General features: G+C 39.1%; 1 protein-coding gene across 1 annotated transcript in view; it reads left to right on the forward strand.

Moving 5' to 3' along the window:
• EFCAB6 (EF-hand calcium binding domain 6) overlaps nt 1-14,750 on the forward strand; it is a 212,375-nt gene that overhangs the window by 175,993 nt on the left and 21,632 nt on the right. Inside the window, exons 23-24 of the mRNA XM_089680804.1 lie at nt 7,233-7,460; nt 8,599-8,754. Coding sequence (XP_089536930.1) covers nt 7,233-7,460; nt 8,599-8,754 — 384 coding nt within the window. The remainder of the gene's footprint in view (nt 1-7,232; nt 7,461-8,598; nt 8,755-14,750) is intronic.

Here is a 14,750-nt window from a genome sequence, read left to right on the forward strand (position 1 = left end):
TTTGCTATTTCCCATATCCTTTTTCACACGTTTACACCAGCTTTTTTCCTCTTTTCTACAGCATCCACAAATTCAAAGATATAAATTGTCCACCCTTATGAGTCTCCAATCTCAGGGGGGCTGCTACAAATACTTCTTGGCCACTCAACTAGTTACTGCTGCCTGGTGGTTGTGCCCGGACAAGACCAAATCTTCTACCGTATTGAAAGCTGCAGTGGTGTACTCTTTGGAGGGTCTCTAATTTAGAGGCCCTGCCCTCAGGCCCATTATGCATTAACTCCCTCCATGCTCACTACCCTCCAGGCCTGGAGAGCAGGCCTAGCATGTGAACATTTCCCTAAAATTGTTGTGTCACCCAATGCTCCTCTCTGGCTTAATCCCTCCTTGCCACACTTTTACATGTTACCAGACCCAGGTACCTGGACCAAATAGAAGATCAAAATGATTTCTCAGGTGGTGGCAAATGGAACCCTGAAGTCCATGGCTCAATTTTCCTCAGACTTTGCCTACCACTTATTTTATATCGACTTATGCAGCTCACCCATGCTTTCCATGCCCAGTTTCCCAGGCCATTGCCCATGATACTCCAGTCGGCTTTAGAACATGTGCTTAGAACAGATTGTGTTGAAAAACCCACCTCTCATTTACAGTATATGCTCATCTTTTACGTATGTCTTTGCCTGTACTTGAAGGCTGCGGAACATCCCAGATTTACATAATGATGATTGGGACGACATGTCTGATCTGCTTTTTCAAACTTTAGTTTGCTTGCAGGATTGGCTCATCAGATATAAGATAGGGCCTACTTCACTACATCTAGACTCCATAAAGTGGACCCATCTCACCCACAGGAGTGTTGGAGGTGCGGTCATTCCCCGGGAGATGGCTCCCACATTTTTTGGACTTATCCCATAGTCACCGGTTTTGGGAAGAGGTATTGGTAATGATTAATATTCTGATGTCCATCCCCTTGAGACCCACTATGATGATTTGCCTAATAGGCATAGTTAGAAACTTAATATCCACGTTATCGCAAAGAAGCCTGGTTAGCCTTCTGCTTTTCTATGTCAGAAAGGCCATTACCTTACACTGGAAAAAGTCCCAAACCCCCCTCCCCCCCACCCATCTTTTTTTTTTTTTTGGAAACAGCTGGTGAACATCAATTTACCATGCTATTAAGCTATGTAAACCGAGGGTGCCCTAAGAAATATGATAGGGTATGGTCTAAATGGCTTGCGGTGCACACGACAGCCTCCTCATTGCCTGCTAAATAAACCTTACTATGGTTTCTTTGCTGTATGTTAGTCTGTCTTGGTAAGATGACATCCCTTTTGTGTGAACCATTCTGCACTATGATTTCATATTGTGCTCTTCCAAGACTCTGTACATGACTTTAGGCCACACCTTAAATATTTAAATGTTTACCTCGCCCACTGGTCTTCTAAATTTTTCATTTATTTATCGCCCCTGCGTGAGTTTAGGCTTCATGCACATCTGTGTTTTTTTAAGCTCCTAGAAGCTATTATTAGCATTTTTTTCTGCTCCTAGAAGTTAAATAGTTTTATCAAATGTGTCCATGCACACTACTTTAGGTATTAGCATTTTTTGAGCTTCAGCATAAAAAATAGTTTTTGTAGCGTTTTTTGGAGCGTTTTTCCAGCAGAAAAAAACCCTAAACACTGCTAAATGCTACTAAAACGCTTCTAATGCTTTTTTAGCTTTTTTCACCCTCTACTTGTACTGTAAAAAGGCTAAGAAAATGCTAACACTTCTGAACGCTACTAAAAAAAATGCTATTACCAGCACTTTTTATCCAGCGTTTTTTGACCATACAAAAATACTAGTGTGCATGGAGCCTTACACTTATGTGTTATACTGTTAGTTTGCTTTTGCATTGTTTAACCACTTCCCATCCACCCTATAGCAGATATACTGCTGCAGGGCGGCACGGGTGCACAAAATCATGTATATATACGTGATTTTGCATCTCTGGGTAGGGGGTGCACGCACGCCCTACCTGCGGCGCAATTCACGGCCACGGCTGTCAATCACCGGATCCTGGCCGGTGATTACTCACCGGTGCCTGTTGATTGCCAAGGATCTCCGATGGGGGGGGGCAATAACTGTTAGTAAACAAAACAGTTCTCCCTGGGATTCTTTTTTTAGCAAAGGCATGTCGTAGAATACATTTTGCCGTAAATTGTTGTTGAAATTTGATTTTTTAAATTTTTTACTGGACATGTTTAATAGCAAAAAGTCTAAACTATTATTTTTTTCTCAAAATTGTCGGTCTTTTTTTTTGTATAGCGCAAAAAATCAAAAAACACACAGGCGATCAAATACAACAGAAAGAAAGTTCAATTTGTAACGCAGCACTATAATGCATTAAATGGCCTGGTCAGGAAGAGGGGTAAATCCTCTGGAGGGCAAGTGGTTAAAGTTTCAAAAAAAAAGATTAAAAAAAAAAGGTATCCACACTTGTGTTCCTATAAGTGTAACTTTCACTCAACCAGGTGTGCCAAAGGATGTTCTTGATGTCAAGGTACAGAACAGAGAACCCAATTTACCAAGCAGCTCCTTTGGGGGTAGCGCTACACCTTTATTCCACACACCTGAACAGGGGCGGACTGACAACTCATGGGGCCCACGGGCAATAGGGGATCATGGGGCCCCTGTGTCCTTGCCCAAACTCAAAAAAGCCTATGAAAAAGGTACCGGGGCATCTCATGGGGCCCCCTACTGACCCCGGGCCCTCGGGCAGTGCCTGAGTTTCCAAATGGTCAGTCTGCCCCTGCTCCTGAATATCTTTTATTATAGAGAAAATATTAACATTCTATTCTCGAAGTGAAATTACTTTGTAATATTTGCCAGAATTCAATTGTAAGAAATCTCCATTCCATTTTTTAATACATATAAATAGGTTTTTCATTCATGGGCCAAGTTTTGTCATAACATATAATAGCTAAAGCAGAATCCTTTTGTGAAGATTCTTGCTTTTAGTGCCATGGTGGATAATGTATAATTCATTTATAAGTGAGTAAAGATTAAGAAAAAAAATATTAAAGAGTGCAACAAGCATTTAAAATGCCTTACTTGAAAACAAATTGCCTGGCTTTTACCATGAATAGAAAAATAATAAAGTACATTTACGAGCCAAAGCTGGGTAGGTTTTTGGTACTGACTGAAATTGTCGTGGAAGAATAGGAATATGAAAACTGTACATACAAATGAATGCAGCTCTGTAATATTAATACATCAATTAATGTATTTTTTTTAAATGCAAGCAGTGTAAGGAATTGAATTTGACTTTGTATTAGCCAGTCCCAGTCCTTATGTAGCGGAACTAATTAGGTGTGTTGCAGTAAAAGAAGCATTCTGATAAGAAGAGAGATTTGAGTGCTGGAGAGATGAGCTGATTTACCTGCTGCATCTCCTTTTACTGCCTTGTAACAGGGTAAGGGTAGGGAGGAGACCTGTACGTGAAAATGAAACTGCAGCATCAGGTCTTTTCCCCTGCTAGGCAGGATTGTACTGTGTGGTATAGCTCTATAAATCTGAAGACTGGATGGACTGAAATACAATTCCTTTTAGCAGGTAAACAGTTCTATGTTTATGCCATCAGTGAATTTAGTTGTTTGCCTGATGTTCAGCTTTAAAATAAACTGTCGCGAGGGAAGGAGAGAGGCCTTTGATAATGTCTTTCTGAAAATTGTAGTTGCTTGGATGTTTTATCGATCTGCTAGTTCAGTTACCCTTCCCAGAAAAACACTGCTCCAGCGTCTCTGCAATGCGGGTCACATGATTCAAAGTTTAGGTCCTTGCTGATAGGAAGGAATGTCCCCTTTAGGAGAGATCATGTGACTAAATGCCTAGGCTTTTGGTTTTATGAGCAGACTTAGGCTGGCCATACAATATACAATTTTCTGTCCAATTTCTGCCCAATTTCCTTTAGATTTACCTTCAACTATGTAGTGCAAGAGCCCGCCTAATTGGATACAACTGAAAGTGTTGTTTAGGTTTGACCTCATATTATATGGTTTTTGGTCAATCTAAACCAAACATCTCAAGAAAATTGTATAATTTCTATACACGTATAGATTTTCGTTCAAGAATTTTCATTTCAAGAATATTCGTTTGACTTTCTAACCAATAGTGGGGTCAATTCGATGTTTGTTTTTGACAGTAGTGATGGGAAAATGCGAAGGGGCAGGAAGGTAAACTTTTCTCAATCAAAAAATTTTCAGCCAGTGTATGTAGTTATTGTTCAGAAATTACATTCTTTTTAAAATCAAATGTTCAAAGCAAAAGACAATTTGCGAACGATTCATCCATTTATCGAATGTTCAAAGAATTTTCGTACTAATATTCTCGTCGGAAAGCTACACGTGTATAGACAGCTTTAGCTGTATCCTGGAGAAGCAATGCACAATGATAACATTTCCAATACTGGAAACCAGGTTAAATCTAGCTGCAGGATGGAATAGGGTGGAGGGGTGCAAATGCTACTGAGAGGAGAATTCTATACTCAGTCCTGAGTCACAATTTGAGGTGCACTTTGATATTTTCATTAATAATTCACACCAGTCACTATGTTATAATTCAGCCATTGGTGTGTGATGTGGCTCAGTGAAATCACTGTAGTGCAGATACTCTGATCCCGGGGCACTGCACTGTTTCTTTTTTTTTAATGAACTTTATTGAAATGTCACACAGTGACATTTTGCATTTCAGGAAATTGTTCAGAATAGGAAAGGAATCACTGCACTCCAGGCTGCAATATCTTTTCATTTTTATCAAACAGCTCTGTCATGTTTCACTCTAAAAACACATTTTCAAAGAGTGCAGAGACTTACAATCAAACTCCTCTTATATACTGATTAAAAACCTTAGTATCCATGTACCTTTGACTTAACTGTCATATCACTAGTCTCCTACATCAAGTTTTCTTTCTTATTACTATACTTATAAGTACATATGCACTAAAGTAGTATTAAACCCAAAAGCAAACATTATGTATTGGAGCTTACCAATTCTTAGATGTGATGGCTGTAATCATTTTCTTTTTTAGGCTTTCTTTACCTTATTTTCAATTGTAGTAAGTCTGTTGTTTTTCAACAGAACAAGCTGTCCAGCAAAAGTAGCAGTTAAAGTTTGAGACAAACCTTTTATAACCTACAGGAGAGCTTACAATGATCAGCTTTTATGTATTAATGTATAACCTTTATCCCAAAAGGAAAAAAAACTGTTACCGTTACACCTTGTGTAACTGCAGTGGGAGCTGGAGTTTGGCTTCAGTTTGTTTGTGTATCTAAATCGGCTACTACATCTAACACTCCCCTCCCCTGAGACTGGCAATACTTCTGTCGAAAGATGCTCCCTATGCTCCTTCATCCAGAGTGGGCGCACTCTAATACAGGAGGTATGCTACTGGCTAGATCACCAAGGCACCCTGGGGTGCCTTGAAGTTTCTTCAGGGGTGCCTTGGCAAAATGCCAAAAAAATTGCCCAAAAATTGAATACAAAACAGCAGGTGGCTCAAGCCTGTCTTTTAGTTACACAAAGTCATAGTTGTCATTGTGTACCATTACAACCTTCTAACCGCCGGCATCCTAACAACCAATGACACCATCAGTTGATATGGGGGATGTCGGTTGCCTGTATGGCATTCTTGTTTGACCCTCCCCTTCCCCTCTCCATCAGTCACATTAGCTGAGAGAAACTGAGGGAGAAACATTGGAATACTCTTCAGTATCGGTGTGCAAAAGTGTATTTGCTTTGAAAGACTAAATCCCCTCTAACATTGTCCGACACACTGTGGGTGTTGCTGCATTAGGTAAAACTATTAGAATAGTTTTCTACATTTTAGAATGGGGAGCCTTGAGACTGTCCAAAATTTTAAAGGGTGCATAAGATTGTTCATAACTTTAAAGGGTGCCTTGACAGAAAAAAGGTTGAGAAACACTGGGTTAGACACAATTAGGGAAAGTAAGATTGCGGTTTGTAAAAGTTATCATATAGGGGGTTATTTTCAAAAACTGGAGGGTGCACAACCTGGTGCAGCTCTGCATGCAGGTTTTATAGCCAAACCTTAATGGAACAAGCTGAACTTATTATTATTATTATTACACAGGATTTATATAGCGCCAACAGTTTGCGCAGCGCTTTACAATATAAGGGAGACAGTACAATTACAATACTTTCAGTACAGAAGGAATGTGAGGGCCTTGCTCGTGGAGCTTACAATCTAAAAATGGAAGCTGATTGGCTACCATGCACAGCTGTACCAGATTCTGAGTGCACCAGTTTTAGTACATCCCCCCAATCCTTCACTAAATGCCTCTAAAATCCCTATGTAGCTATAGCTATTATTCCAGGCTTACCATTCCCCTTTTCCCCTCCATGACATATTTCAGGTATAGCAATGGGATGTCTAAAGACTAAGCAATGATTTGTGTCTTCCACCACACCTGGAAATAGCAAGTGATTTTTTTTTAATTGGGCTCAGATGACAGATATGGCAGCCGGGAAGCTCTAAAAAGATAAAGGATGTACATTGTTGCTAAGTCTTGAAATACAATCTATGTACTTGTAGACATAATACAATACTGTTTTCTTTCCATCCACTTTTACAAGCTAACAACAAAAGGGTCAGTCTCTTAGAACCAGACTGTTCACTTATTTGTTTATCCTTCATTATACAGAATCTATCTGGCTTTGTGACACCATCGTTTGGCTTTGTAGGGTGTGGAAATTGAGCAGATAATGGAAATATGGTGGTGGGAATATGTGGCCACTAGAGACCCTGAGAGATAAAAGGAATTATATGTGGAGGTAGGAGGAACCTAGAGAAAGAAAGATGGGAAGTGGAAGTGATTTAACTTATGCAACTTCTTTATTCCATTTGTCTCCTCCAGAATAGTAGTCCTTGTGTTGAGCAAAAATTCAAAATGCATTCAGGTGCTTTTCAGTTGCATTTGAGATCAGCTTGAGAGGCTTTCGATTTGCATCTGAGTTCCGTCACAGGTGCTCATGACCTGCAGTTGTCTTCCATTGACTTGCAGTTGACCTGTATCAAAGTTGCATTTATCTGCTTCAAATTGTTTTGCATTCCCATTGAATTATATAAAATTAAACAAAGTTCTGAAACAAATGAAAATCTGACTACATGGTCTTCTAATTATACCCACATGATCTGTTGTTGTTTTTGCAAAGGAATTATTTTTTATGCCTAGGTATGATCCAGAAGGAAAGGGACACCTCACCCATCAGGAGTTCTTACAGAGATTAGGAGTGAACTTTGCACCTGGAGATAGTGGTCCAAGCAGACGTATTGTAGAAGACAACCATCTGGCTTTAGAGAAACATTACAACTCACAGCAGAAGCTCCACCAGGACATGCATGCCTTTCATAAGCATCAGACCCAAGCTCTGAATATCAAAGATATTGAACAACAGGTCAAGTAAGGAACAGTGGCCTCCCATACTTTTATGAATGAATGCCGCACATGTTTCATAAGTATTTTGTTGTCTTTTCCCCATGGCAAATAGGTGGATTGGAACTTGCCTATGTATAGTTTTTCAATGTTAGGAAAAGCTTGAAGTGCAGTGATGAGTGCACCTGATGTTTCTAAGCACTCATTTTTTCCCTCCCTGTATGGGAAACCTTACATAGCTCAACAATCATTCAGTCATTGCAAGCCACACTCAAGTCAGTTCTACTATTTGTTGTGTATATATAATATATTCACCTTAACGCAGCATATCTTGATATGCATTATGGCCAAAAGTTGTGGACACCTAACAATCACATCTATTTAGGCTTGGTGGACATCTCATTCCAAAACCATAGGTATTAATATGGAGTTTGCCTTTTCCTTTATGGCTATAAAAACCTCCAGTCTTCACGGAAGGCTTAAATATAGATTTGGAATGTGTCTGTGGAAATTTGTGTTCATTCAACCAAAAGAACATTTGTGGGGTCAGTTACTAATGTTGGATGGATTGACCTGTCTCACAACTGATGTTCCAACTCATCCCAAAGAGGTTCAATAGGGTTGAAGTCAACCAGACTTCGTACAGGCTTCACATCAGTCTCATCAAACCATAACTTTATAGAACTAGCTTTTTTCACATAGACACAGTCATGCTGGAATAGAAAAAGGGCTTCTGCAAACTGTTGCCACATGGTTGAAAGTGAACAATCGTCTAAAATGGTTTGTATGCTTTAATGTTAATTGTACACTTTACTGGAAACACTGAACAATTTGGAGGGGTATCCACAGACTTTTGGCGATATAATGTATTTGTTTGCAATGTCTATAAACATCTATAGCTCAGATATATTGTATAAGTCCCCGTGCCTAACCTGATGCCTGGGGGCCAAATGCAGCCCTTTAGTAACTGCCATGTGGCCCTTGGGCAGCAATAGCCCCTAACTAGTGGGGAATTATCCAAAGTTTACTTCAGTTCAGAAACACTGCACAGACCTGTGGAAGCTGCCGAATGGTGGAAGTGGGAGAAATTATCACATAAACCATCTGCACGCCCTGCATCCACATTAGGTAATCTCACATTTCCTTCTTCTTTCTTTGTACACAGAGACAAATTTAGAGAGTATTATCCCGACTTTGCTGCAGCCTTTGCTAGAATAGATAAAAACAAGGATGGATTGATATCTGTTCAGGACTTCAGAAGAATGCTTCAGGACCTGAACTTTGACCTCAGTGATGATCAGTTCCTCAGCCTCTTATACAGGTAATGAAGCGTAATGGCATATTTCATTGTCATAGCCATTTTCACCACACATTTCATATCCAGTTTTGGTACCATGAAGGTTGCATGAATAATGGTCTGTGTCAATAAGCTTGTGTCAGTGGTATCGGTTTTACATCAGTTTGAGACACTTCAAATATCATTCAGAATTCACTGCCAAATGCTTTTGACCCGCAGTTCTGACTTGGATTTAATCTGCTTCAAGCAGGTTTTGCAGTCCCATTGATTTGCATGGGAATGCAAAACTAGCTTAAAGTAAACAAAATCCCATTGACACAGGCCCTAACTATAGCATTTGAATTCATTTAATTGAATATGTAAAAAATAGCCTGTGTTATTTTGTGATGTAAGGAACCTCACCCTGCCTCCATATATTAGTACTGTTCATCCACTAGGGCCTGTTTGTTAAGAAAGCTTTTAATGTAGGAGCTAATAGAAGGTAAATTAAGGATTTTTTTTGCAGGTGCTCAATGCATTGATTGCATCCAGAGCCTATGTACACGAGGTCTAAAGCAGAGCTAAGCCCTAAGGTCTGGTGGATGTCCATAGGCCCCAGATATACCTATTTAACTATTTAATAAAGGGGAATAGCACACTGTGCCTTATATACTGTATATACCTGCCTGTCGCTTCACAATGTACTTGTAAGTATTTGTCTGATTGAGCCATATCAGTGCAGACATTGCAAATAGGATCAGTCGAAAGGATGGGGGTCCGAGGCTGCTATCTTGTCGAAGGGCCCATTCATTCACCCTTAATCAATCTCTGTCTAAAACACTAGTATGTAGGGGCCAGTCCTGCTGTAAGTAAAGCATAGATGATGTAGTAAGAAGTTCACTAGGTTTCTAGTATTATGCAAATTAAGAGTTATACTGTATGTGTTCAGTAATAATGTAGCAAGACCTAGCTATACAATATTAGAGGATTTAATGACTCTTTGTTTTAAACTCACATACTTTCGTACTTACATTCAGCACATAATGCTTCCAAGTTCTGTGTACATTTGTTCTTTCTGAGATGCAGTTGACCCAGCAATTCAATCCTGTTTCTCTTAATAATACCTAGAAATGTGCTGCTGCTGCTATACTGGTAAAGAAATGTTTCTTCTCTTCTAGATTTATAATTTGACATATATCTGCATCTCTTAGGGATCCCAGTAGTGAAATTACTCTGCTGGAGTTGCCAGTTCTTTACACCTGCCGTGGCAATTTTACTCTATCAATATTTAATTCATTTTATATCACCTTCAACAGGCATACTTAACAAGAATAGCACCTGCTTGTATCTTTACATCTGTTAAGTCGTTTGTCATATACAGACTGCTTAGCGGTCATGCAGACCTGCAAGTCATGCTGAAGTCAAGAATATGAAAGTGTGTACCTGGGTGTTTGGGTACTCATGGGCTATACAAATCTTTAAAAAATGTAACTGTGAAAAAAACACATTATGGTGCCTGTTTTTTAAAGGTTTGATTTAGTAAAATACAGTACATTTAAAAGAAACCCTTTTTTGCCAGTTTATAAAGAAACTGCTGCAAACTTTAAGCTTAGAAACAACTCACTGACTCAAAATCGGTGAGTAAAAGCTCTGCTCCGCTCTCCCTAAAACACAACTTTTCCCCCACTGGGCATCAACATACAGAAGTCACAGCCAGGCTTTGAGTCACAGCTTTCATACCAAAGATAAGATACCTCTGCCCTTCTTGTGATAGTCTCTTGTCCCTACACTCTGCATAGGTCAGAAGCCAGGGGCAGTGATTAGAGATCCAGCTTATTACTTGAATTTTGAAAAAATTCAAAATTTGCTTACCAGTACTAGTACTGCTTAGTATGTTTAGGGGACACATTTTATGGAAAGAAGGAGTACATTTACAACAGTTAATAGGGCAGATTATGAAGGTATGGTTACGGTTACTTGGGGAATGTTCACCTTAAAGATAAGCTCCAAGTAAGTATTTAAAAGCACAAATTGAATCCCAACTCTGTCCAAAACTAAAAAAAAAATAAATAAAATAAAATAGTCCCCCAGCAGGTGCTTAAAAAAAAGCTGCTCTGCCTGCAATATTCAGCACAATGAGAGCTGTCCTTTGCATTCATCCATTTTACAATATGATGTCCACAGTCTTCCTGGCTGAATTACTCACAGTGACAACTGCACTTGCAAAGTGCTCAGTCTATTTGCCTTTAGAAAATGAATCCCACTGTGTGTGCGCAGCGTGTCATGGAACCACCCCCTTAGTGGGCATCACCATAGCGCCCTGCACTCACTCTAACCTTAAAGCAGTATTAAATACAAAAGCACAACATCTGTTATATTGCAGCTTACCAATTCTTAGATGTGATGGCTGTATTAGTTTTCTTTTTTAGACTTACTTCTATTTTCACTTGGTGATCAGGCCAGTAAGTCTGTTGTTTTTCAAAAGAACTCTCCAGCTGATTGTATCAGTTACAGAGATGATACAAACCATTTAACACTAGCAGGGATGCTATTATTTATTTATACAACCTTTATCCCAAAAGGAAAAACACTGCTGTAACTGCTCATAAAGTATTAGCTGAAGTTCAGCTTCAATTTGTTAGTGTATCTAAATCTGCTAGTATATCTAACACTCCCCTCCCCCAACTGGACTGGCAATGCTGCTGTCCAAATGTGCCCCCTGTGCTCCCTTTTCCAGAGTGGGGGCATTCTAATACAGGAGGTGTGTTATTGGCCAGTCACCATGGACAAAAAGTCTAAAAAAATGAATGCAGCCACCACATCTAATAACTGGTAAGCTGCAGTATATTACATTTTTGGTTTTGGTTTTAATATCACTTTAAACACTGTGCCCAGAGAAGAGATGTGGATGTAGAAGGCCCTTCAGCATCACGTGACCAGCCTGAAGACTGGATGTGAAAATTCAAAGTATGAAAAAATTTAGTGGGGTATTGGGGATCCATGGGGAGAGGTAAAGCCCAGACTTGGTCTTTAAAGCAAAACTACAGGTATGAATTTTAATATGTAGTTACATTGATCTAGTTTGGACCAATGTAAGTATGCATATGCCATACCTGTGGAACTGCTGTGGAAGCAGAGCATCATTGCAGTAGTTGCCACTACTACAGTGATCGCCACTCTCTACCAGGTCTCAGCACAGGTGCCATTCACAGAACGTCTTGCATTTTTCTCAATTAATGCAAAGTAGACTTTGATTGGATGAGGTGGAGATGGTGACACCACCACCCCACTTCTACACCTTGTCCAATCAGAGACAAGAACAATGATCACTGTAGTAGTGGTGACTACTACAGTGATTATCTGTTTCCAGTGCATACTTACATTGGTCCAAGCTGGAACAATGTAACTACGGAGTTCAGCTTTAACTATAACAGAGAATGTGATGTGGTGTTAACCTTCTGGCTATGCTGTCTGACATAGCTTTATAAATAAAGTGGATGGGCAGAATTACAGTTCCTTTTGTGGATAAGGCAATTCAATGTGTGTGTAGAGTGTAGAGTTTAGCTTTAAGTTTGAAGTGTAGTAGATATATTTTGCTGTCTTAAAAGAGGAAACTGACCTCAGTCTGTACAAAAGTGACACACTTACTTCCTACAGAATAGGCTAACTATTGCAAATAATGTCTCTCATGTTTGTGAGTTGTAATATGAGGTTACGCTGAAGTGTGCTAAAGACTATGATTACTGCTCAATGGAAGGATCTGATCTCTTTTTATTGAGCCAGCCTTTAGTTTATTCTTCTGTCGAATGAGGGCTGATTGTCGTACATTCAGCAGATGTACAGTATAATACAGGGTAAATGAGAGCGTGTTGAGTCTATGGGAGTCATTTAAAGGTTCTTTTCTCCGATTAGACACTTCTATTGTGCCTGCCCTCTCCCCAGCGCCTTTGATATTGGTTAAACATAAAGGGGAAATCCGGCAGCTGACTGGAGCACATGAGACACCCTGGCAGCTGCACGAGGGCACTGCCAACTCTCCTGAAGCACACCCGACAGATGTTCTGAACATGGCGGCCGCTCGACTGGTTCTCCCATGCGTTCCCAGGCCACTAGAAGCAATGCTTTTCTTGCTTGCCGCTTCCAGGCAAATTCCCTCCGACATTCTTTGCATTGTATAAATATTAATATTTATTAGATCAACTTTACAATGTGTATTCAGCAATACTCAACATATCTCTCTAACAAGCTGCAATGCCGCACAGGGTCGAGGGATATAGGCATACTTGTTTGTTTTATTGTATTCACTACATAATTACATGTGCTGCCTAGAGGAGGCTGATGGTCGGAATACAGATTCTAATATCTGAGAAGGAGAGATATAGCAGAGTGTTTGGAGAGTAAACAGCCCCGATGGTAATTTACTTCTTTGTTTTAGCCAAGGACTAAGTGTGTTATGATACATGTACCTCTCTGTTCTTCTGTGCGCTCACACCTCACTGTTCTTTGTATACACAATTGCTTCTTTATTTGTATGTGATGAAAAAGTCTCAAAAAAGTTACACAGTAGCAAAGTGCTGTCAACATTATAATTCCTTTCCTTTTTCCTTTCCTTTATTTTCCTTTCCTTCTCCTTTCCTTTCTTTTACTTTTTCCTTTCCTTTCTCCTTTCCTTTCTTTTCCTTTTTCTCCTTTTCTTTCCTTTTCTTTCCTTTCCTTTTCCCTTTCCTTTTTCCTTTCTTTTCCTTTTTATTTTCCTCTTTCCTTTCTTTTTCTTTTCCTTTTTCCTTTCCATTCTCCTTTCCCTTCTTTTCCTTTTTCCTTTCCTTTCCTTTTTCCCTTTTTTTTTCCCTTTACTTTCCTTTTTCCTTTCCTTTCTTTTCCTTTTTCCTTTCTTTTCCTTTTTCTTTTCTTTTCCTATTTGCTTTCCTTTCCTTTCTTTTCCTTTTTCCTTTCCTTTCCTTTCCTTTTTTTCTTTTTCCTTTCCTTTCCTTTCGTTTTCTTTCCTTTCCTTTTTTTCTTTTTCCTTTCCTTTCCACTTTTCCCTTTCTCTTTGTTTCCTTCTTTCATGTGCTTACAAACTCAGTGGTATTTTCTTTGTGTTGTTCACTGCTCTCTACCAGTCTTGTTTCATTAAGGTGACCCTGTCATTATCTCAATAAAATACTTAAAAATAAATGCTTACTTGCAGTGTTTTTCCTTTCCATAAATATGTTTCATTTATTTGCAAAATAGTCAATACAATAGCACAACCACAGATCCTCCTTCCTCCTTCCATATCTCCTCTAATGGTAGTGTCTGCTTGAATTGGTTGTAAAGGCAGAAGGTTGTTTTATTTACTTTAATGCAATCTATTAAAATAAAAGTTTGGGATTAACAAAAAAAATCAAAAAAAAATTATACTCACCCAGGTGGATACAGCATTGATCTGATGCTGCATCTGTCCCCTGCCTCTTCTAAGTCCAAAAACAGAGCAATTAAAGACCACTGATCACTCATTTCTCAGTCTCCACTGTGCTGTTGACTGTCACCAGAGAGGAAGGAGGGTGGGGAGATGGTTGTAGGATGGGATAGAGATCAGTCCATGATAAATACTGAAGATTAATTAATCATTCATTCAAAAAAGATACTGAGAAGTTGTTCTATATTGACCACAACAGAGGATTCTACAGGTAAATAACATTGCAGAAAATACACTAAATGAATAAAGATTTTAGCTGAAACAAAATGGTAACCCCCTCCCCTCCAGAACTGCACAAATGACTATAATTTATATATTTTACTGAATCATCATGTGTTTGGTCTGGAGTCCTCCTTTCAGGCCCATTCACACTGATACAATTCAGTAACATGCAATAAAAATACACTGCAATGAACATGCAATAGAAAATCCAAAATCATGTTTTTTTGTGCTTGAACGTGCACTGCATTAACACGTGTGCTTATGTAAGGCAATGTGTAAATAAGCCTTTAAACTAAATGATGAAATATAAAAATATGGAATGAACATTTCTTACATGTGTACAGAATCAGCATTTATCTGC

Source organism: Staurois parvus, unplaced genomic scaffold, assembly GCF_062004578.1.
Source record: "Staurois parvus isolate SC_StPar_1 unplaced genomic scaffold, SC_StPar_1.0 ptg000249l, whole genome shotgun sequence".
NCBI lineage: Eukaryota > Metazoa > Chordata > Amphibia > Anura > Ranidae > Staurois > Staurois parvus.